The sequence below is a fragment of the Polyodon spathula genome, unplaced genomic scaffold, assembly GCF_017654505.1.
Source record: "Polyodon spathula isolate WHYD16114869_AA unplaced genomic scaffold, ASM1765450v1 scaffolds_871, whole genome shotgun sequence".
In the NCBI taxonomy this organism is placed as follows: domain Eukaryota; kingdom Metazoa; phylum Chordata; class Actinopteri; order Acipenseriformes; family Polyodontidae; genus Polyodon; species Polyodon spathula.
This window is the reverse complement of record NW_024472358.1, coordinates 1-25,000: the sequence shown is the minus strand read 5'-3', so window position 1 is coordinate 25,000 and position 25,000 is coordinate 1. Positions and strand designations below refer to the sequence as shown.

The following is a 25,000-nucleotide window of genomic DNA, read 5'->3' as shown; positions in this document are numbered from 1 at the left end:
GACACTTCAATGGCAATGCAGGCAGACAGTGACACTTCAATGGCAATGCAATGGGTACAGTGCTGAGGGGCAATGGTAGCACAATGGCTGCTGCATTGGGATGAGGCTGCCATTGGTAGAATGGTATTCAAGTATGCTAACTATAGCCCTCTCAAATGGTTTTCAATGGCAATTAAAGCAGATAGCGGCAGGTCAATAGTAATGCAATGGGTACTGTGCTGAGGGACAACGGTAGTCCAACTACAAAGAGGCTGCAATTATAGAACAGGATCACAGTATGCTAACTACGTCATTCCTGTATGCTTTTCAACAGCAATGCAATGGTTTTGTGCGCTCAGGAGCAATGGTAGCACAAGCTGCAATGGGATGGGCTGCCGTTGGCAGAATGGCCCCACAGTAACATCATGTTTTGACATACCAATGGGGTCATGATGGCTTTCAAGCCATGATGAAACAGCCACGGCAGATAATTCAGTGCTCTTCTCTGCAATGGCAGCTCCAATGGGGCGAGGCTGCTGCACTGGTACCACAGAGGTATCTTGGCTTCAAGGTAATACACCAAGGGGTAATGCGCCAAGTGTGCTGTGAAGTTATATTATAACTGATACTTTTTTTCTGCATCTGTTTTGTCCACCTTGGTACAGACTGCACGGTCGGTGAGGATCGAAATCAACCCGCCCACCCCTAAATCTTTTCATCTCTTTATATTTCCCTCCTGTGGTGCTCAGCAATAATAACAGCATCATTTAGCGGCCGCTTTGAGTCCACTATCAGCCGTGCAACAAATCATTAGTTAATCATTGTTGTTCGTGTAAGGGCGGCTGCTAATAAGAGAGAAGGGTTGATCTGAGAGCTGAATAAATCAGTCAGCATTACCGGGCGAGGCTGATGAACCACGGCCACAGCATGAGTGTTGTGTCTAGAGCGACCTGGGCACGTCCTCCTCCAAATATCACGAGGGCAGTTGGCTTTAAAGGCAAAATAATGACGGAAGCTTTCAAAAATGTTCTGAACTCGTCCAGCGAGTCATTTTTTCTCTTCTGCCCAGTAGATCTCTGGTTTTCCAAAGAGGGGGAAGCCTGTTTAAGATGGCTGCTATCACACTGTAGATTCACTCCCATTACAGCAGCATGTGTGAGGGATTATATTGAAGCTTACTTAAAAACTGGCCTTTCAATCACTCCCTTATGAAAGTTTAGCAAAGTGGTATAAAGCACAGAGAGGTGCTGTAAAGCGTATTAAAAAACATGTCAAACTATGGTAAATTAGATTGACTTCTCAGATCAGTGAAGTAGATCCCTGTGTGTTCAGCCTGCTTCTCATTTCATTTTGTAATTCCTGTGTCTTCGTGCTCACACCTGGGCACCAGGAGCAGACTTGGCAGGGCCCTGCTCGTGGCTCCTCTCACTCACCTCCTTATCAGAATTCCTGCCTCGTTCAGCCAAGTTCTGGGAAGAGGCTGGAGACTTCCTCCAGGGTAATCAAAGACCAAACGCACCGAGCGATCCCAGGGAGTCAGGGGGCTAAGTCAGCACTCTCATTGTTATTAAACATTTTATTTCATTTGATGTGTTTCACTTTCGCTGTGCTGCACATTTTTTTGTTTTCAATGGAAAATAAAATGAACCCCAACCAAAATGTTTGACCTCACTTGCTAATAATCTTGCCAAGGCTTTTTTTTTTTTAAACCCAAAAACAAAATAGTCTAAAGGATTTAGCCATCAAAGCTTTTATAAATGAGCCTTTTTAAAAAAAGTTAAATACTCTGCATAAGCAGTTTTTTTTTTTTATTTGACTTTATTGCCATGTGCTCAGTCAGATGAAAATAAATGCAAACATATCTAGAGTAGGGAATGATTTCCAGTAAGACTCGGGCTGGGGATTGGCTTGCCAATGTCTCTCTGGTATCTCGGAATAGATAATCGTCTACTCTTTCAGCATTGTTAGTAAATGAATCATATTTAGGGTTCCCCTGAATTTCTGAGATGGATTAAAAGATATTGAGTGGACGAGGAGTCTGAGTGAATATCAGCCAACAAACTTCCCATCTCCAGCTGTGCTGCTTTCCTAGAAAAAGGAGAACATTTTGGGGGACCGTTCTACGTGCTCATTAAAATATTATTTGTAATGAGGAGATGGTTCTCTATTTAGAGATATCAGGGCGTTTAGTAAGGAAGGGGTCTGAGTGAGGAGACACGGGCACTATAATCCCCAGCCCTAGTCTTGCTGTAAATCACTTGCTAAACTTTTGAACACTACTGTATAGATCAATGCCAAAGAGATTCTTTTGAGAAATGCACGGCAGAGGAGCAAAATCTTACTTTTTTTTTTTTTGCCTTATTTTATCGATGCAAAAGAAGACATTTGACTCCGTCATAAATCCCTGGGCGTTCTGTTGCATCTTACTGATTCGGCATCGTTCAGCCAGTTCTGTGCATTCCTCTTTATCAGAAAAAAAAACTGCAACCTTGAAACGTGCTTGGCCAGCATTCAGTTGTGTGGTGCTGTTGCAATGCAAAACGCTAACACCTGACAGTCTGGAGGCTAGGCTGGGACTAGCAAACTCAGTACACATGTGACCTGAGCACCCATATTCAAACCCAGACCTGTAGAGGAGGTACCTTTAAAAAGCACACCATTCTTTGAGTCTCCAGTCTCTCAGCTCTTGGCTCAACAAGTCCTAGGCAGCAGTGGTAGATATATTGAGTTTCCTCCAGCGTTCTCTCTCTCTCTCTCTCTTTATCGTTGGGCAGGGTGACCAGAGTCGCAGTCTCTGTGCCCGGGCAGTGAGAGAGGATCCGTTTCTATTTCTCCTCTGACAGATGGAATTATTATGAGGATGAAAGATTAAAAAAACGGCAGATGCTTCCCAGACTTGACAAGCAAAAGATTATCGTATTAAATTTAAATCTGCCTAATTGTCGGATCCTTACCAAGTTTCAGCCCTGGTGTAGTCATAGTAGTAATAATAATGATTAATAACCAAAGTGCTTCCCTTAGAAAAACTTACCACTAAAGGCATAGCACAGTGCAATAAAGAACAAACAAAGCATGGTAAAGCATAGGTTAGCATTGTAAAGGTGAAGCATATTAAGAAAGCATGGCAAACCATTGGTAACTGCACTAAATACACATTATAAACATGTGAAAAATGACCACGCATGGACCAACTTTCTTAAGAGTTATCGCTCTTCGCTCCGTGGTAAACTATGGGAATTTGCATGAGAAAAATAACAGCAACCTGTTTGTTTAAGGGATGTTCCTCTTGTGTTTAATTAAAAGCTCGCTCCCTGTACCACTCTCCAATCAGTCACTGGTGTGTGGGTGTTTTCTCGGGGTGCTGTGTACCCCCTCCTCCTGTAATCCCCGGAGTGTTTGTGTATTGGGGAGAGGGATTAACCCCATGATGTCTCCAATCCCTGGTTATGAGTTTGTGCCGGCTGGCTTGGCTCTGTGGTGTTTAACCAACAATCCTAATTAATCCCCACTTTATTGCTTTCACTTGTCGAGCGCTTTGAGGAGATGATGACAGCTCAGAGAGAGAGAGAAGGAGAAAGAGAAGGGAGAGGGGGAGAGAGCGAGAGAAAGAGCAAGAGAGAGGGGAAAGAGAGAAAGACAGAGATAGAGGGGAAAAGAGAGATTAGCATGAGCAGAATCATTCCTTTTCATTTCTTACTTGTCAAGTTAGTTTTAGTTATCAATGCTTTGAAGATGCTTCCCTATATTTTAGCATGCCTCCCTGTACACTCCCCTGCTTTAGAAAACTTTACTGAATACACACATTTACAGAACAAGTGTTGAGTGATCTAGCTGGGAATTACTTTTTTTATAGTCGGGCTGCGGAATATACAGTAGAATTTTTTTATTTATTTTGCATTCGTTCGAATCAAACCACAGAATCGCTCTGATCCAGAACCTGACCCCAGGACAGCACAGAATCTGTATCTAACATCTAATAGCTATTCTCATTGAAACATATCAGGTATGTAAAATTAATCTAGACCAGGGGTCTCCAGTCCTGGACCTGGAGGGCTAGTGTCCCGTCTGGTTTTTGTTCCAACTGTACCCTAAATTACTTAATTGGACCAATTAAGCTTCTAATAAGCACTTAATGTGTCCAATTAAGTAATTTTTGGTACAGTTGGAATAAAAACCAGGAGGGGCACCGTCTGTCTGTCCACACCGATATATTTTCTCACAAATTATTCTGACGTTGCTATTCTCCTACAGGCCTTTCATATTGCTCTGTTTTGCAGACTGCGTTTTTTAACCATGATATTAATGTTGCTGCAGCTGCTGTGTGTGTGTGTGTGTGTGTGTGTGTGTGTGTGTGCATGTGTGTGTGTGTGTGTCCTGATTTTAGGAGGTGTGTAATCCTCATCACTGCTTGGTATGGGCCAGGCTGCCAAACTGTTAAATCTCAATCAGACCATTTAAAGGTGGTGGCGCCATCTAGTGTCAGGGGCACCGCACTACACAAAGTGTAAGATCTATGCAGGAGAGCTCATTCTGCAGGGAATGCCGGTCATAACTGTGTAATAGGATATTATAGGGGAAGAACAGTGTGGTAACGCTTTATTGTGAGGGTCACAAATAAGTGTTTAATTCATATGCAATTATTTGCTGGAGTTAGTGGCATGTTAATAAGCAGGCAATTGATATGCCACGCATGTGTGTGTGTGTGTGTGTGTGTGTGTGTGTGTGTGTGTCTATCATTAGCCTGCCATCGGAGCTCATATTTCATAAGCATGTTGAGCATGTTTTTGATACTTGATGTGTCTTATCCTATCAGCTATCCACACCACCTCAATAATGCTTGTTTACCCCCAGGATTGCCATTCACAGTCACGATGATGTGACGATCGTGTGAATAGGGTAGTAGTAACTTTACAGAAGAATATGAGAATGTGACAAAAGAGCAAGTTCATTTCTGTATATATAAATGCAGCACAGTATATAGTACAGTTTGTGTGTGTGTGTCTGTGTTATTTACCTGTGTGTGTGTGTGTGTGTGTGTGTGTGTGTGTGTGTGTGTGTGTGTGTCTGTGTTATTTACCCATGTGTCTTTCCTGGCAGGCTCTTCATCACGAAGTGCAGCAGCTGTCTGAAGGTGGTGAGCCCCTCGGAGTTCATCATGCGTGTGCTGGAGCACGTCTATCACGTCAACTGCTTCTGCTGCTGTGAGTGCGAGCGGCGGCTGCAGCGTGGGGACGAGTTCGTGCTGAAGGAGGGGCAGCTGCTGTGCCGGGGGGACTACGAGAAGGAGAGGGAGATGCTGAGCGCCATCAGCCCCACCCCGACAGAGTCAGGTACGGGACTGAGATGCGCACCCTTGGCTTGGGCCACTCTGCTATACCGTATGTTTCTGATGCAATGCCACACTAAAAGAAATTGATGTCAAAGACATGCTTGGGTACCACGCATCAGGGACCTAGACCATTGCAGGCGCTGCTGGCGATCGCAGAGAGACTTCCAGTTGAAACATTTGTCATTTAAACTTTCAGTGTTTCTACCCAAGTCTTACCTAGCCAAACCCTCAGGGCATTCGCGGGCTTAAAAACTCATTCTTTCCTCAGACAATGCTCATAGCGGAAAAGCACAAGATAGGAAGCCGTAATTTGTCTGGAAGTTATTATAGCAACAGACCAAGACCGCGAGAGGAGGCTAACATTATACTCAACTGGCGAACTTGTATTAGACTAGTCTGACCGCATTAAGACCAGTTAGGTGTTTAAACTAAAACGCTTTAATGCAATCGACCCCAGGATGCATTCATTTATCTATATTTATGTAACAGCATAGTACAATTCATACAATAAATGACAATACGCCAAAGTGAAATAAAACAGTACAACCCAGTCTGTTTGTAATGTATATAAAATTCATGTAAACATGGAATGAACTGCTTTGTTACGCTGTAAGGATGAGACCAGACCATGTTTCAAATTGTATTAGGTCTAAATACACAATACATTCTACACTGAACTTTATTGTTTAGATGCAATACGTGCCACTAGTAATAAGAGAGCCAGGCAATTGATCAAGTTACCTCCCCTGGAGAGAGAGAGCCTCAGAGGCTGCACAGATGGTCCTGATGATCTGGAGGTACTGGGATCTTCTCTGTCTATGCCTGCTATTTATACTCTAACAGCTCAGAGCATACGTGACTACTGTTTCTTTCTGTTATCTTACTAATTATAATAGAAATGAGTTATTCAGCTGTCACTCCACTCAGGTGCAGCCAACCATTAACTACTCTCTTTTACAAGGTTACTGTGGTTAATTGTTTATTATATTTCTCCTTCTCCATACATTCCTTCCATTGGATTATCATGCAACATTCTTAGCCTAATGCCAAGTGGAGTTGCCTTAGCAACTCTGCTTGTGCCAATGTCACCTCCAGCACACTGGTTTAACAGTCAGATTTTCTTTCATATGATTACCAATGCATTTTCATTCCACGCGTTCAATGGAGATATAACAGTGATCGGTCACCAGCATAATCCAGACTGAAAAGGGTCACAGAAACCGGACAGGTCGATTCCAAATCCCTGTGTAGACGAGTCAGAATGACTGAACCGTGTGAAGACAGCAGACAGATCCTAATCCCTGTGCCTGTGCGTGTGTGTGTGTGTGTGTGTGTGTTCTTCTATGGGCAGTGAAGAGCGACGAGGAGGGGGGAGGTCACGAGCAGGGGAAAGGGGGCGAGGACAGCAAGGACCACAAGCGTTCGAAGAGACCCCGGACCATCCTGACCACCCAGCAGCGACGTGCGTTCAAAGCCTCGTTCGAGGTGTCCTCCAAACCCTGCCGGAAGGTAGGGTACCCCATTGAGATGAGAAGACCACACTGCGTTTTTATACATTCGAGTTTGTTTCGGGTCCTCTTTTAAGAAGGTGTAGTTAGTTTCCATGGCTATATAATGCATTTACCATAGTTTGAAATGCTTTTTATTTTACTATGCCATACACCTGGGAGCTTTACAGTGCTTACCAGCGCTTCACCACGCTTTCGCTGTGATTTATTACACTTTGTTGTGCTAACGCAGGGGCAACGCAGACAGACTGTCTGTGCAAACGCAATGGCATGGCCAGCAGACTCGATCAAAAAATATGCATTTATATACAGCAGTGTGCACGTTTATTAGAGCACCCCCTTGCTTCTGTGGTTTTGATTTGTTGTGCATATGAAGTCAAACCACTGGAACTGGAAATCCTGCAAATTTGACAAAACAAGCAAATTAGAGATTTAATCGATTACTTTAATTGGCCACACACGCAGTTCCTTTCAGATTTAAGATGCCTAATTAACGTACAAAGCAGTCTAACATTTTCACATGAGTGCCTATTGTTTCTGTATCACTGATTACTGGTTGAAAATGTAAATTCTCACACCCAGAGGTTTTCATGCAGGCAGATATGTAAAGGATATAAATGATAAATCTTAATACATGTGCACACTGCTGCCTTTTACCAGGCATGAGTTTTTACAAATACATATCCGTGGAGTGCCTGTGTAAAATGCATGCTTTATCACTGGCTCTGTGTGTCTGGCTGCAGGTTCGAGAGACGCTGGCAGCGGAGACGGGGCTAACAGTGAGGGTGGTGCAGGTCTGGTTCCAGAACCAGAGAGCCAAGGTGAGTCCAGTGCTCGAGCAGCACTGTGCAAAAATAACAGACAGCTTGTGTTTGCTGTAAGATGCCAGCTGAAGAAACTGCTTTGGCAGCCATACAGGATTTCATGATTGGGTTGTAGTGGATCTCCTCCAAGCGGCTGATGACTCAATAACACTGACATCCGCATAAGACACACACTTGCCTCTCCACTGGCTCTTTAGTTAAGACGCTCCTCTTTGAACCGTGTGGTTTGCGCGTGCCAGTTCAGTACAAGGTGTTTAAGGTTCTCTGTGGTTGTGTGGTGATGATGATGGTAATGATGATGAGGAGGAGGAGGAGGACGTGTCTCTCTGGGATTGCAGATGAAGAAGATCGCTCGCCGACAGCAGAGCAGCAACAGCAGGAGCAGGAGCAGCTGGAGGAGGAGGATGATGACGTGTCTCTCTGGGATTGCAGATGAAGAAGATCGCTCGCCGACAGCAGCAGCAGCAACAGCAGGAGCAGGAGCAGCTGGGGGCCCCAAGGAGAGGGCCAAGCAGGGGGGGCCGGCAGAGCAACGAGGACAGTGAAGGTACGGAGCACACAGCTTCACCGTGAGGACAGACAGGGGCACTACAATAGCAATGCAGACAGACAGCAGCACTACAATAGCAATGCAGACAGACAGGGGCACTACAATAGCACTGCAGACAGACAGGGGCACTACAATAGCACTGCAGACAGACAGTAGCACTACAATAGCAATGCAGACAGACAGCAGCACTACAATAGCAATGCAGACAGACAGCAGCACTACAATAGCAATGCAGACAGACAGCTACAATAGCACTACAATAGCAATGCAGACAGACAGGGGCACTACAATAGCAATGCAGACAGACAGCAGCACTACAATAGCAATGCAGACAGACAGCAGCACTACAATAGCAATGCAGACAGACAGCAGCACTACAATAGCAATGCAGACAGACAGCAGCACTACAATAGCAATGCAGACAGACAGCAGCACTACAATAGCACTGCAGATAGACAGCAGCACTACAATAGCAATGCAGACAGACAAGGACAGTTCATTAGCAATGCAGGCACAGAGGCACAGACAGTGGCACTGCAGACAGACAGACAGACAGCGGCTCTTCCCTGACCTCCTCTCCCTCGTGTCTCTCAGACGGCTCCAGTGTCCACGGGCTCGACGGCCTCATGGTCCCGTATCCCACGATGCCCCGGCAGCAGCTCCTCGCCCTCGATCAGAATATCTATGGCAGCGACTCGTACCGGCAGGGGCTCACCCCCCCACAGATGCCCGGAGACCACCTGCACCCCTACGGTGAGGAGGGGGGGTCCAGGAGAGGGTTTGAGCAGAGGGGCACTGCCTAAACCTTAGGGTCTGCCTTCTTCCGGTCTTTCAAATCTAGCTGCATGGAATTGTAGTTCAATTTTAATTCCAAGAAAACTGGCATAAAGATCAGACAGGGGAGCAAGTATAAGGATTCTTTCATTAGAGAGGATCCCTCTGTTAGATTCCTTGAATTGTACGAATAGCTTCAAATCAATATACAGCCCAAGAGCCTATATTTTATTAAACCCAAGAGCCTATATTTTATTATATTTCGTGCTGTAATATGTTAGGAGAATCTTGTGGAAGCCTTGCTCTTACTAATATATTATTTAGTGCGTCTCTCCTCATGTAGATGGTCCTGAATTCCTCACATGGGATCAGCAAGACTTTCTATAGTTTTTCTGAAAGTTTTTATATCTGCAGAGTGATCTAGGAACCCATCCTTTTCTATAAGGCAGGGAGAAGGAAATTGTTTGGGAAGATTGTGGTCTGTTCCTTGCTTGAGCCGAGTTTTATTTAAATAGCAGTTGTTAAGATTATCACCGCACAATGACAATTTAACCGCACAGTTCTCGCATTATAATCGCACGCTCCTCACTGTAGCTGCTCCACAAACTTTCAGCTGTCCTATAACACTGTGTCAGGTCCCCTTGTTCCATATAGCTAGAGGGCTCTCCAGAGCGATTTTCTGAGCCTGACAGGGTCTCTGTAACCATCGTTGCCATTCTGCTCCCAAGTGATGTGGTAAAACGAAATGACTTCATGAAAACAAACTTTCTGTCTGGTAACACAACGACATAGCACTAGGGTTAAACTACTGTATAAATGAATGTAAAACGATCATTCAATACAATTAAAAAGAAACCTGTAACTGTGACACTGACGCAGGCCCCCTTATAGACGTTTACTGCCCTGTGCCGTGGTGGAAATTCAGCGTGTAGAGGGTACTGAAACTTATAGTAAAGTGTGCTGAATGACTTACTGGATAGTGTAAGGCATGGCAGGCTGCAGAATTACTGTGCAGATCTACCCGGGGAAACTTTTAGAAGGAAGAGGCTTTACTGAGGACTGTTCATGGAATAACTAGAGTCCTGTAGGAGCGCTCATGATGCGCTGTGTGTATACCTGCACCATGTTAGCTTTCCTGACTTTCTATTTGTCTAATAATGCATATATGTTTTTTTTCGAAGCTTCGTCAGGGAGGCTTCTCGAACTCCATAGAGTTCACCCTTAAAATTTCAAATCTTTTCATAAAAAATCATGACCGAAGGTGATATAAAGATGGTTTGAGTAGGTCTCAATGCCTCCCCTTCTTTCTCTCCTCCCCCCACCCCCCTCTCTCTCGTTCAGATTCTGAGGCAGTGTTCCACGACCTGGACAGTGACGGAAGCCTGGGTCACCTGGGAGACTGTCTCCTAGCAACGGCGGACACGGGGCTCCTGCAGGGCCGGGTGGGAAACCCCATTGACCGGCTATACTCCATGCAGAGCTCCTACTTCACTTCCTGACCTGCCCAGGAAGCGCTGAGGCCTGGAGACTGGGTCGGGGGATCTGGGTATTCTATTTATCAAAACGGCAGCTTTTAAAATAAAGACCAAGAGATGTGGGCCATCCCAGCACAGCCCTTTGTTTTTGTTTGTTACGTATTGTTATTTAGCTCAAAGGGAAAAAAGAACACCAATTATAATGTCCTGGAAAAATGTGATGTTCCCAGCAAAGCTGTTGATGGTGCTGGTAAAAAGCAACAAGGACAGGTTCCAACAGCTAAAGAAAATTAAACTGTGGGCTGTCAAGTTTCTCTGCCTTGATTATAAAACTGGAAACTTCAAACCACAAGCCTCTCAGATGAAATGTCATTTATTCCTGGTTTGGAATTTTTTAGAGGGGTCGTTTTTCCTTTGATAAAACAACAGCTACGTGCTCATATTTGTAACGTAAAGAAGACTTGAACGAACGTTGGGCATTCCCCTGAGGGGCTGCTGTCTGGATGTTTTTGCTGTTTTAATATTCTGAAAAAAACATTGACTTCTCATCTGTCTGCTGGTCCACAAACCACTGACCAGGTTGAGATGTTTTCTTTTTTCTCTTGCCCTGTCCTGACCCTCAGAGCGTTGGTGAGAGAAGGGGGGCACGTCCCACACCACCCCCTCCCCCCTCCTCCCTCCTCCCTCCTCCTCTCTTTAATAACCTGTGCGATGACGGATCCCTCCGGCGATTCTGTTTCATGTTCTGTTTAAAGCAGTCAGGCGAGGGGAGAGCGAGCTCTCTCAGAAAGGTTTTATTTTAACCCTTTGTGGACGGAGTAAGGCAGCTTGGACTGGTCTTCCCTTTCTTGTTCTGTGAGTGGATTGGAGAGCCAGTGTTCTGGTGGTTAAAGTCCAGCAGGGTCTGGGTTTTATCATAATATTCTGGACTTCTGGACTGGACTCGCATTGTCATTTCAATGAGTTTTCAATCACGGTCCTGGAGGGCCATTCCACTTCAGGTTTAACAGGTAACATTAGCTAATTACTTACTTCAGGGTCTGGATTGCGGTTTACCTGGTTCAATTAAACAATTTAAAACAGGGTTGGAACAAAGACCCGGAGTGGAAGGGGCAGCTTTGTCCTCCCCTGTTTTCACTGAATTGCGAGGAGTTCTGGGCTGCCGACTCAGAGTGTCGCCGAAAATGAACCATAAAGAGGTCAGAAGAAAGAAAGGGTGCATTACCTGCAGCTGAATAACTCACGCCAATGGACCAATCGGATTGCTGAGACCGCCTCCTGTCATTGTGATGTCATTCCCCATGCCAGTTCCTGTTCCTCTGTGACTTGAGCCACTCCAGGTTTTACTCTCCTCACACAGCAGCTGGAGGGAGTGGGGGAGTGGATTTCAAGCTACTCCTGACTGTTGCAGTGGAATCGGAGACTACAGTGTCCACGGGCCCTCTTTACAAATCTTTAGAGACTGTTTAAGGACTGTTTTTTGGTGCAGTGCAGTTAAGGGTAATCACAAGACATGCCAAGTGTAACCAGAAAACACATTAGACACGAAAACGAAAGAAAGTTCGTTGGGTCTGACTAATGGAGGACAGGAACAGAAACATTTAAACCCTAACTGCTACACTGTCTTCTTTGCATAGCACACAGTGCCACTGTGTGGCCAAAAATGGTATCAGGTTTTCATTTGTTCAGCACTGGTGATGGAAAAGTTTTTGCACAGGTTTCCAATCGGTTATACTGGTTTATTAATAATAATAATAATAATAATAATAATAATAAATAATAATAATAATAATAATAATAGCCAGTTAATTCAATGTTTGTCGTTGTATAATTTTACAGTGTCTGTTGCCTACAATGACATTCATTCTTGTTCAATGGATCTAGTTGCTTTAACCCTGCACTGTGGTGGCTGGTCTAGCGGCCAATAGGAAAACTAGCAGAGATGTGTTCTAATTCCCCGGTTACAGCAGCCCCTCCATTATCTGAACTCGAACAATTTCTCCCGTTTTTCCCGTTCCAGCATCTCTCAAAGTTGATTCCTTGTTGAGGCATTTCGTTCATTTTGAATTTCGTGCTCCTTGAAATCAATTTGAACTCTGGCCTGTTTACTGCTAATTATATCTCGATCCTCCGAATAAGGCTCCTTTGTAGACACCCGTTAGTTCAGATAATAGAGGCTTACTGTGTCATTACTGGTAATAGTATAAACCAGTTTACAGAATTATAGAACAGGTAGCCCTCTCCTTTTCAATGGTTATTCATGAAACCTTTTCTACTTAATGCCATATATATATTTTAAAAAGTATTCTTTGCTTTTGACCAGCAGCTGACCAAATGCATCCTGCATATCCAAGCCAAGACCCTGAAACATGACTGCTGGAATTGAGTAAGCCTGGAAGTCATACCTTGTTATAACAGCGGCCGTGAGTAATGTTTGAGAGTAAAGGGGGCGCTGCAGTTGCCAGCTGATCCTGTGAATTGCAGAAAGAAAAAAAAAAAGAAAATGTAAAATAATTGTGATCGTTTGTCCCCGTCTTGATAATAATTCTTTTCAAAAAATCTTAAAAAAAAAAAAAAATGAAAGACCTTGTAAGTATTTTGTATTTTTACTGTGTGTGAGTTAATACTGATATTTATGTTGACATGTTGTGAAGTTTTTTTCGCTTGCTGTCCAAATAGCTGGTGTAACTCAACGATGACGTGTGTTGCTAGTGTACTGTTTTAATTCAGGTGACGTGTACATTTTTAATTCTGTATAGTTTTCTTGTTTTGTTTAGTTTTTCAAATGAATACACAAGTGAATTAAGCAAATGCTGTAACCCTTAAAAATGTATTTATCACATTGCAGTCCGGTTGATTTATTGATCTCGACTGTACAAGCTGAGGTATGGAAATGTGACCCTGTATAAAATGAACCTTGATCCTATGATAATCCTGCAACACAGATCAGACCATGACATTAATGCACAGTTTTCCAAACTGATTTGTCAGTTCGTCCGCGTCCCAGGCTGCAGCCACCTTACCCTTGTTTAGGGCATGACAAGAGCCCACATTGGAGTGAATGTTAGCAAGCACAGTACTGTACAAAGCGGTCCCAGTTCAACTAGCTGCATGGAGCAATATGTTCACCCAGCTGCACATGATAAGGCTGTCATTCCTTTGAGGGTTTCTACTCACTTACAAACCAAGAGAGCGCCACAGTCTTTTCTGTACAGTCGGCTGAACTTTATTATATAACCGAGTTGTTAATTTCCTCTAGTTTCTCACATTTCACTTAAAGCAAAGACGCCTGTTGCAAGCGAGGGTCTTAACCGCTGTGCAGAAGATCCGGGCTGGTCGGCGTTGGTGATTCTGGGGCTTTTAACCTCCTCTCGTCTCACTGACTGGGGACAAAATCTGTAGGTGCAGCACACAACACTGCCCGTTACACATGTGAAAATCAAAGGAATGAACAGACAGATGAGTCACGCTGTGCAGTCACTGGTGTGAAACAGACCCTTGGGAGAGCCTTGCTGGATTCACTCATGCAGGGTCGATCTCTTTCATATTTCATCCAGTAAAGGGGTGGGTTTCCTGGTGTGCCGTGTCCTCATAACTCAGCACCTCCCCTCCACCGCTCACTGGCTCTGAGGAGGCAGCTTAATGAGCAGTGAAGATAGAGCGATAGGGCAGCATTCCTGGGATTAATATTTACTGGAGCTCAGGGAGGGCAGAACTGCTCCAGAGAAATGGGAACGTAAAAGGCTGCCCACACTCACAGACAGACACACAGACACGCAGGAACACTCACACTCACAGACAGACAGACAGACACAAGAACATACACACTCACAGACAGACAGACAGACACAAGAACATACACACTCACAGACAGACATACACTCACAGAGAGACAGACAGACACACACACACACACACACACACAAGAACATACACACTCACAGACAGACAGACACACACAAGAATATGCACACAGACAGAAAGACACACACACACAAGAAAATACACAGTCCTGAGCCAGAAAACTATTTTTGAATAAAAATTAAAGGTGTACTGTTCCAACAGCAAAGTGACACATACACGTGTGCGGTTTATCTGCCACCCTCAGACTCCCCCTTCTACAAAGAGGAATACTTTCACATTTCCAGACCCTGGGCTCTGAGCTGCTGTGTGGAGATCTCAATCCCAGGACTGGCAGAGAGATCGACTTCATCAGCACAGAGGGAGCCACCCACATAGCGGGGAGCGCCTCTCTGTACCACACACCTGTCACCTCCCAAAGACAAAGCCACGACAGTGTGGTGAACAAGAGAGGGAAGCAGGTCCTGCAGCTCTGTAAAGACCTGGGCCAGTACCTCTTTAATGGCAGGACAGAGGGGACTCGCAAGGAGAGTCACATACAGCTCGGCTCTAGGTAGCAGTGTGGTAGACTATACCATAAGTGACATAGACACAGAATTAATACATTATTTTATAGTCAGGCAACAAACACCCTTATCTGACCCCAATCAAATAACACTATACCTAAAACAATCAACACAAAACATCCATGAACAAGAAACACCCCCCCAAGAAATTATTTCAACTCAAACCCTGTTTGAAATTAACTGAAAGCTGTACAGAGGAATTTAAACACCATATGAGCTGCCCAGAGATTGAAAACACGTTAAACAATTTTCAGACTACAGAACATGAGCCTAATAAAATTGGATTAAACGCAGCAATCAAAAAATGAAATGAAACATTTGAAATAAAAACTTTCACTACAAAAGGTACAAACAAAAGGAAATCTGGTTTGATAACCAACGTGCGTCTGCTAGAAAGAACCTCAGATAGCTAGCTAATAAAAAACACAGTGAGCCCCACAATGAGGAACTACGCCTCAGTTACTGCCAGGCTGGACAGCTCTACAAGAACCTGCTCCGAGAGAAACTCGCAAACTCAAGTCCAAAAAAGCCAGCGGTCCTGACAGCATCAGCAATGAAATGATGAAGCACAGCAGCCCGAAGCAGCAGGAGGCCCTGCTCAAAACATTGAACCTGGTCTTGAGAGCCGATGTTTCCCTGAGCTCTAGAATCAAGGACTGATAACCAAGATTTATAAGGGTGGAGACAAATCCGACCCCAACAACTACCAGGTCATCTGTGTGAGCGGAAATCCATGGAAGATATTCTGCAGTATCATTAACGCCAGGATACTGGTCTTCCTTACCAAACACACGGTCCCGAGTAAGAGTCAAATTGGATTCTTACCAAACCCTCACTCATCCGACTATATTTACACCCGACAAACATGTAAAACAACAAAAGAACAAGGTCAAATATTTGCCTGCTTTATTGATTTTAAAAAAGCCTTCGATTCAATCTGGCACAAAGGAATATAAGTGCCTTCAAAGTGGTGTAGGGGGTAGAGTCTATGACATTATCAAGTCAATGTACTCAAAGAACAAACGCAGAGTGAAAACTGGCAACAAAAGAACAGAATACATACCTGGGTCTCACAATTAGTGCATCAGACAATCTGGGTGTAAAAGCATGAAAGATAAAGCACGCCAGGCATTCAAAGCCCCAATCAAAATTTGGTTAAAAATCTTTCGTAGTATAATTCAACCCATTCTGGCAGTGAAATCTGGGGTCCGCTCCTAAATAATAACCCCAAAAAACTGGGACAAATGCCCAACCGAGACTCTCCACAGGGAGTTCTGTAGTTGTATTGTTCAGAGGGAAGGGGATTGTCCTGTTTGTGTTATTGCTTACTTGTTTTATCATTTCTGTTTGTTAATATTTTAAAAGCTTTCATGCCAATAACACTCAATTGAATTGGAGAGAGAGAGAGAGAGAGAGAGAGAGAGAGAGAGAGAGAGAGAGAGAGAGAGAGAGTGTGTTTGAAAGAGCTCAGTTCGAAGTCAGGACCCTGGAGGGATCCAGCAAACTCTATTTTAATGAAAAACGGCTTTCTCTGCCGGCAAGCTGACATTTCAATTGGAACTGAGGAGCACGCGAGAAACACAAACACAGGTACACACACACACACACACACACACAGATACACCTCAGCGCAGATTACCACATCCTAACAGCGCTTCTCCAAACACAGCTTTATTACAGACCGGCTTGATTGACAGGAAGGGAGGCAGCGAGGGAGAGAAGAATCTTCTGTCACAGGAGCCTTATTTCCAGCAACACACAAACAGCCCTCTTTTTCTACACCTGTAGACACCGTCACGCTGAGACCTCGGAAAGGTTACCCCTACAAGGGTGGTTTCACAACCCGTTTGCTTTAGTCATTCTGGGAGTATACGGGTTATCCAAACCTCTAGTAGTCGACGATCCTTGACAAATGTGCTGGACGATTAAAAGGGAATGGCAATTGGAAATTGTTTTAACTGGAAATGGAATTTGAACGAAAATCAGGAATTGACCCAGACCCTGTCCGGTGCCGTAGGTAATGTGATCTGGGAGTAAACCTGACCTGCATTACAGGAATTTTGGACTGGAGTCAGGTCCTTTACCAGGATGAATCCGTGCGCGATCAGCCCTTTAAATCTGCAGGTGTCTGACATAGTCAATATCATGCATTACACCTGTTAAATCAGGCTGCTACACCCTTGTATAGCACGCTGGGGCTGAACATACACCGTCAGCTTGACAGGATCTGAATAGACACAATTCGTCTCTTATAGAGAAAGTTTAAAACATTTTGTTTTTCAGCATTGAGTCGTTCTCTTGGCACCTGTCTCTGCCTGCCGCCTCTAGTCCTGACCCTCAGCTTTCACAAGCTTAGAACAGAGCAAAGGAAACACAACACAAGGCAGTGGTGAGGGTGTGGAACGGGGTTACCAAGGGATACCCAGCCATGCTGTTGTGCTGAATCACTGGGATCCTTCAAGACCCGACCTTGACAAACTTTGGAGAGGATCAAATCAGCTGCTAGGAACCGGACGAGTACTGACTGATGCGCTGAATGGCCTCCTCTCGCTCGTGAATTTTCTTGTGTTCCAATCATTCTCTTTAAGATGTTGCGACCCTGCAGTGTCCTGCAGCTGACCAGCGCTTTGCAGGAGCTGAGAAGGTTACAGTATCGGATGGGGGGGGGGGGGATAAAAAAAAACCCGGAGAGCTGCGTTTCTTGCAGTAAAATGTCACAAAGGCAGTTTTAATTTCAAGTGTCTTTTTTCCTTGCGGCTCCTCTTCTGCTTTCTATCACATCCAGTGAGTCACACATGAAAGGCAAACACATTTAAACTTTAATGAAAGGCAAGCACATTCAAACTTTAATGAAAGTCTGTGGGTAGATTGCGAGGCGATTCAGCTGTGCCATCGCTGAAGTTATTTTTGTGCAATACGTGTGCAGCTCAGGCTTCCGGTGGTTTTGATCAGTCAAGCTGTGACATGTACCCTATTGGCTACATCTTTGGATGTTACGTTGAGAAATTCACCTTTACAAAAACCTGTATCCCTCGTTTCCACGCACTGCTCAACCCGGGTTGGAAACCCTGCTGCCCCTGATACTGCGTTTCCATGTTCATTTACCGACCCGCATTGCCTGCCAATCAGAGCTGCCCCGGATCTTTCTGACCCTTCCCCTTTAATAACAAAAAGCTCCAAAGAATTGTTAGGGTTATCGGAAGCAAAGCAACAGCGTCTGTCCTTTTCGGGTTTGTAAACAAATGGCTGCAGCCTCAACTCGGGTAGACTATCAGTGGGGGTTCAGGAGGGATGCGGGAGAACTCGGATCAGCTTGGATTAGTGCTCAATCCGTGCTCATGGAAACAAGGTAGTATACGCCAAACACCAGCACAGCAACTTTTATTGTTCAAAGAGATTCACACTGTACAGAATGTGACAGATTTAAATGAGACCAGGCATTTAGAAAACCCACAAAACCTTGCAAAACTAGAATGCAGTACGCTGTTTGTACTTGATAGAAACTAGACGATTAGATGCAATAACGTGATTATTTTTTTTTTTTTTTCAAATTACGATATCTGGTTCTATGCTAGGTTAAAGAAATCTTGGTTTACAAGCCATGCTTTCAGACAGGGTTGCACTTCCTTGGTCAAGTGCAACAGATTTCCTGAGAGTAAGGCAAGCAAACTGAGAACATCCTTTAACCTAGTGTAGTGCTGGATATCATATTGTAAATACCAGAAATCAGTTTTTTTTTTGTTAAATGAGCTTTTGAGACCTCTGTAGCTACACAAGTACACAACAGGTACGACTGGTGGAATGTTTGTCAGCTGCAATCATTCTAAACGGTGTACACTCAGCCCAGACGCAGCCTCTTGACTCAATGTTATTCCTGCTGGAGTTGTGAGTCAGCTATACCAGAATAGCACACTGCGAGCTACTGGTGATGAGGGAACAGGTTCTCCAACAGTTCTCAAACTTGTGACTGTATTCAAACTCAAGCCTCCAGCGTGAAAGGCTTGTAAAGTCCATTCTCTAACCATCTGCAGGATCATACAGTGTGTGTGTATATATATATAGACACATTTAAAGGGACATTACTGAGTTTGGGATTAACATTGATCCAGAGTCTTTTTTTAATTCAGTGGTTCCCTTGTCCAGTATTACAATGGGACATTGATTTTCTTTCCACTTTTTGGTAAAAATTCTTCCATTAAAAACAGATAAACAGAGCCTGTGGTGTCCGGAGGAGGAGAGTAGTGTTCGGGGCTCTAGACATGGGGCACTGCAACGGGTTCACCTGCTGGAGAACAGAGTTACACTAAAATTGTTATACACTTTAAAGTGTTTACACTTTCAAAGCATTACACATTTACAATTCATCCAGACTCCTACTGCATAGCTGTTGCACCCATTCCAGGTTTTAATACAAGCTTGATTAGCTGAAGTGTACAGGTAACGAGCTCAGGTGTGTCTTGCTGAACTCGGTGAAACCAGGCATGGATCAAACTGCTATGCAGTGGGAGTTATTTCCATCCGTGTTATTCTACACTTTTAACCAGGCATGGCAGTCAGCTGTAGTGTTTATGCAGTAGGATGTGTGCAGTGTAAGGTTACTTATTCAAAGCCTTTTTCATGTTATTATTATTTGTTTATTTAGCAGACGTCATTGTCCAAGGCGACTTACAGTGACTATATAGACCTATATGTTGTGCACACCTCAACCACATCAGTGTTTCATCACAAGGTAACAGCATTCTAATGGAAGGCTTCTCATGATGGCTACACACATCCCCACTGTTCAATCTCTCTATTTCAGCTGAAGAAGACATCTTTGAGGTCTTGACAGCTTGTGATTCGTTTTTGTTTAGTTAGTCCAACAAAAGGTATCACATCTCCCTCTCTTTGTCTATCCTAAAGATCAGGAAATTTAACGGAAACCAAGATCTCTGTTTTTGTATGTTTGAATGTTCTTGCATGAAAGCTTGTGACGCTCCTAACTTCTGAACACCTTGTCGGATGAGTCTGAAAACCTGTATGCAGGCTCGGAATGGCAGGGGAATGAATAATTAACCGATCCGTGAGCAAAACGATTTTGCGCGTTAAGAAAAAACATTCTAGTTTCATTTCAGCATGTCCTAGAAGAAAAATATTGCTCATGTATTTCCACCACCAAACCTGAAAAGTGCGCAGCCTGTCAGCCTTCACAGCAGCGTCTCCAATAGCAGGAACCACTCTGTAGCTTATTTAAGAAGAGACTGCTGAGAACCAGACCTGGGTTCAACTACACTGTAACTGCAGCTGAACCTTGGCAACCTGGGTAATTGTAATTGAACAAGACAGAGTTGTAATTGTAATTGCAATTTCAGCAAGCAAGGTTACTGGAATTGGAATTATAATAGACTCCAGGTCTGCTGAGAACGTTTTGCAGGAAACACCAGCGGAACAGCTGGCTCGTGAGGTGTGGTTACCCTGTAATGCATCGCTATTAGGCACTGTGGTTTTGTACCTAGGCTGGCCAGCTTCACAGTCTCCGCACAGGCCAGGAACTTGCTGATGTGTTCAGAGCAGTTGCCCACGGAGGTCTGGTTCAGCTTCAGGCACTGCTCGAAAGCAGAGAAGGGCTCGGAGCAGTCCGACCGGATCTTCTGGATAACCGGGCTGAGAGAGAGAGAGGAGGGGAGCAGCGGTGAGATGTGCAGCTGGGGTCGTCAGACCCATTTCTGGGCACAATTCCTTGAAAACGTCACCTAAAAGCAGTTGCTTGAACCGTTGCTCTGTGTCTGTGAGCCTTTTCAAGCTTTTCCTCCTTAGCAAAGTTTGCATGCATTTGCATATAGGGATGGGAATATGAATCTTATTGCATAGCAGTTCCACCCATTCCACCTTTTAACACGAGCTTGATTAGCACCCAGTGTATAGCGAACAAGCTCAGGTGTGTCTTGTTAAATTCAGGAATGGATCAAACCGCTATGTAACGGGAGTCTTATTTCCATCTCTGGCAAATGTCTCACCCAAACACAGTCTGTCAATTGAATGAATTGTGCACAATGGTATGGATGTCCAGTGGGCTCAGACAACCAAATCCATTTCGCTTTTACAGTGCTTCCACACAACAAAACGTTTCTGTACGATTAGGTCTTTGTGTGAACGTAGGCTATAACACATTGATAAAGACTTCACAGTGAAGCTTTGTCTAAATGTACTGCCAGCTACAGTGCATCTTAAAACTGACTGTTTCTAACCTCACTTTTAACCCAGTGAGCGATGTGAAAGGCTAGCGAGTCTCTGGGCTACCTAAGGCTACAGTGCCTTAAATGAACACGCAGGCTTTGAAAAGCGCACGGGCTCCACTCACTGTGAAGAGGTGCAATGGGCCACCTTGACTTTGAGCTGGTGGCAGTCCTGTTGCCAGGACGACGGGTTTGAAGCCACACACATCCCATAGTCCTCCATCTCCTTGCGGCAGTACTTGGCTGTGATTTCCATGGCGGCTTGCCTGGGGAGGGGGGGGGGGAGGAGGAAAGGTGTCAGGAGATTCATGAACTTCATCCAGCACTAGGAACATCCCACAGGGGTCTATTTAAATTATCTAAACAGGGGTGGAGCTGAAATCCTCTCTCTGCAGCCTAATCCATATGCTGCTACCAGCTCTGCTTATTTGTGACCCCCATAATGGCATCACTAAATGGGTTCTTAAAACTGCAAAGGAGGTGTAGAGATTGACTGCTGGAAGATGGATGGGATAACAGTAAACACCGTAACACCCTTAATAGCAGTACAGCTTCCTAAGGCGCTGCTTTGTCCTTCAGAATACGATAGGTTTAGATTTCCAGCACCGGGCAAACAGACAGTTTAAATGTCTCAAGTTTACATATTCGTTTAAACTAAAGGTTAATGCTGTGGGAGGGCTTTTTACTTAGTTTCCTAGAATACAACTTCTACTCCACAACTATCACAGAGAGTGGACACGAAGTCTTTAAAATGTTAGAAGGCAATGTTAACAGAAAGACCGAAGCACGCAGTTTAAAAGGCTTTCGCTTCAATGTGTTTATGTTAGACGGAATTACATGTTTTCGTGTTGCTGTACCGGGAAGGGGAAGGGGTAAGCCTTACGCGAATGCATTGTTTCACATTAGTTGTGATGCTGTTTACTGAAAATATAAAACATATTCAAATGTTTTCTTTAAACGAAGCACAGATCCGCATAGTCCTGCCTATATCAATGCACACTCTTGTAGCCGATGTGCGTGTGTTGTTGGAAATGCATGCTTTAGCAACTTAGCAAATCAAACAGTAATTAAAGCAAGCTGCGGGTCCACTTACATCTTGCATTCACGCTGCCCAGCCCACGATCACACACTGAAACCCAAGGTTATTCACAACTGCAGCCGACACGGGTGAATAACACTTCCGATTGGTTTATCCGAAACGTCTGTCAAGGGCAGATTGAATTCCTCTATTTGCTGTCTGTTTCGCGTTCAAGCCCCCCTTCCTCTGTTAAAGGCACAGCACATTTTGGTCAAACAATATTGGATGATTAGAGAATGTACTCTATTCCTTAGACGGCGAAAATCAATACATACTTTATTGAATATAATACAGACAAGTCAAAAACAGCTCCATATGAGAGAGAGAGAGAGAGAGAGAGAGAGAGAGAGAGAGAGAGAGAGAGAGAGATGTTTATAGCTCAATATGCTTTATAGAATAAATATATTGGCTGAATAAGAAAAAGACAACAGTATTCAAGGGTTCATCCTCTACAAATAGTTAGGTCTAGTGCTTATTAGTCTTTATTTGAAAAAATAAATACAAACAAAACCTCATAAATATGCACATGTTGTTATTATTATTATTATTATTATTATTATTATTATATTATCTAAACATATGTTTTGTAGTCTTCGGACAGTTGCTACGGTGACCCCGCCCGGAAGTCCCCTCACGTCAAGCCCTTGCGTGGCCTCGGCGTGTTTACGTACGCGGAAGGAGCAGTTCGCTGCTCGGCCTGCCTGTCCCGCTCAGTCCCGGGGCTCGTAGTGCAGTAAACATGGCAGGAGACAGTGCCGAAGCGCTGGGGCAAAGAAAGACGGTCCCTGCCGGGAATAACGCGGCCCCGGAGCCCGCAGACGAGCTGGTCCAGGCCGTGTCGCTGTACCGCCGCCGGCCTCGGCTCCTTCACGGCACGGTGCTGCCCTTTGTGGCGGTGCTGTACCCGGCCTGGCTGTACCTGTGGCTGGCGGTGTACGGCGGCGCCGAGTACCCGGAGGCCGGCTTCATCGCGCTCGCCGCCATCGGGATCGCGCACGTCCTCACCGCGCTGTCGGGGCACTGGTCCGTGCACGCCCACTGCTGGTTTACCTGTTCCAAGGTGGGTGGGATGACGTCACCATCACCCTCATCGTCGTTATCGTTATTATTTGGGGTTCGTTCGGATTGTGTGTGGGGCCACCGCTAACTGACCGGGAGAGGGGGCTTCTGTAAATCACCCGCCCACCCCACGTCTCCGGCTGCTGATGTGGGTTTCACAACTAAACGTTTATATATATATATATATATATATATATATTTTTTTTTTTTTAAAGGATCATTAGCTATAGTGTTATACAGATGTGATGGGCGTTTTGTGCATCAGTCAGTCGTCAGGGCTTTTGCCCCAGTTCAGTGCTGAGCTCATCTGTCAGAAAGCTAACAAAATGGTAGAAACTGCATCTTTATCTCTAGACAGGCTGCTACGCACAGGGATGGCAATAAGACTCCTAATGCACAGCAGTTTCCAGGTTTTACTAGGAGCTTGATCAGCCCCCGTGTATAGGTAACAAGCTCCGGTGTGTTTGATTAAACTCATAGCTGCACCAGCAATGGATCAAACTGCTATGCAATGAGAGTCTTATTCCCATCCTGTTACAGGTTCAGCAGCTGCTGTGTGCCACGTTGCTGTGTTTTTTAGCAATTGAAAGGACAGATTAATTTCACCAGCGTAGTGGTGAGCATTCTGTAACTGTATGATTGGATCAAAGGCGTTGTGCAAATTCAATCATCTGTGATGTTTTATCAACCAACTTTTTTAAAACTGTAGACTGTTGTTTACCCAGGAACCGGACCCAAACAAGGCGACCTTCGCGAAGGTTGTCCCCATGCCGAACAATGGATCCGCAGAGCTTGTGCCTCTGCAGAGAAACAAGGTATACTTCGCTGCTTAGATCCATGCTGCAGCATTATCATGTGCTGTACTCTGCTCCCCCGTGCTGTACTCTGCTCCCCCGTGCTGTACTCTGCTCCCCCGTGCTGTACCCTGCTCCCCCGTGCTGTACCCTGCTCCCCCGTGCTGTACCCTGCTCCCCCGTGCTGTACCCTGCTCCCCCGTGCTGTACCCTGCTCCCCCGTGCTGTACCCTGCTCCCCCGTGCTGTACCCTGCTCCCCCGTGCTGTACCATGCTCCCCCGTGCTCCCCCGTGCTGTACCATGCTCCCCCGTGCTGTACCATGCTCCCCCGTGCTGTACCATGCTCCCCCGTGCTGTACCATGCTCCCCCGTGCTGTACCACCCTGCTCCCCCGTGCTGTACCCTGCTCCCCCGTGCTGTACCCTGCTCCCCCGTGCTGTACCCTGCTCCCCCGTGCTGTACCCTGCTCCCCCGTGCTGTACCATGCTCCCCCGTGCTGTACCCTGCTCCCCCGTGCTGTACCCTGCTCCCCCGTGCTGTACCCTGCTCCCCCGTGCTGTACCATGCTCCCCTGTGCTGATCAAGCTCATAGTAAAACCTAGAATCGGTGAAACTACTTTGAAAACTATTATGCAATTTCCTTACAACGTGTTAAAAAGTAAGTAGCGGGGTTCCGAAAAATCTGGCGTTCCACGTCCCCACGTGTTGCTACAACGGTTTAAATAACACACCTGTCATTTTTCTTTCAATTGTTAACATCCTGACAGCTTTTTACACTTAGAACTTTAAAGTCTGTTTCAAAGCTCTTTTCCAAATGTTTGCCATAGTGCACTGGGGTTTGAGATCTGTCCTCTAAATCACTGCAGAAGAGCGATTTAAAAAACACAAAAAAACATAACAACAAGTGCTCTGGCTTTTCTGTTCCATACCACATCATGGATCGCTATCACTGTGTTACCTGTGTGACAATGTGGGCAATAATCCTGA

At 45.0% G+C, this 25,000-nt stretch overlaps 2 protein-coding genes across 2 annotated transcripts; one reads left to right on the top strand and one right to left on the bottom strand.

The window, feature by feature from the left end:
- Positions 1–5,076: 5,076 nt before the first annotated feature.
- Positions 5,077–13,279, top strand: lmx1al (LIM homeobox transcription factor 1, alpha-like; the record flags this gene model as incomplete). Its single annotated transcript, XM_041241981.1, has 6 exons — positions 5,077–5,309; positions 6,660–6,817; positions 7,560–7,637; positions 8,073–8,187; positions 8,785–8,943; positions 10,306–13,279. Coding segments are annotated over 6 exons (901 nt in total), but the record flags the coding sequence as incomplete, so codon positions are not given.
- Positions 13,280–18,487: 5,208 nt separating this feature from the next.
- On the bottom strand, positions 18,488–23,219 carry LOC121309103 (the record flags this gene model as incomplete). The annotated part of the gene is made up of 4 exons (XM_041241982.1): positions 18,488–19,151; positions 20,358–20,509; positions 21,207–21,347; positions 22,831–23,219. Coding segments are annotated over 4 exons (714 nt in total), but the record flags the coding sequence as incomplete, so codon positions are not given.
- Positions 23,220–25,000: the final 1,781 nt, after the last annotated feature.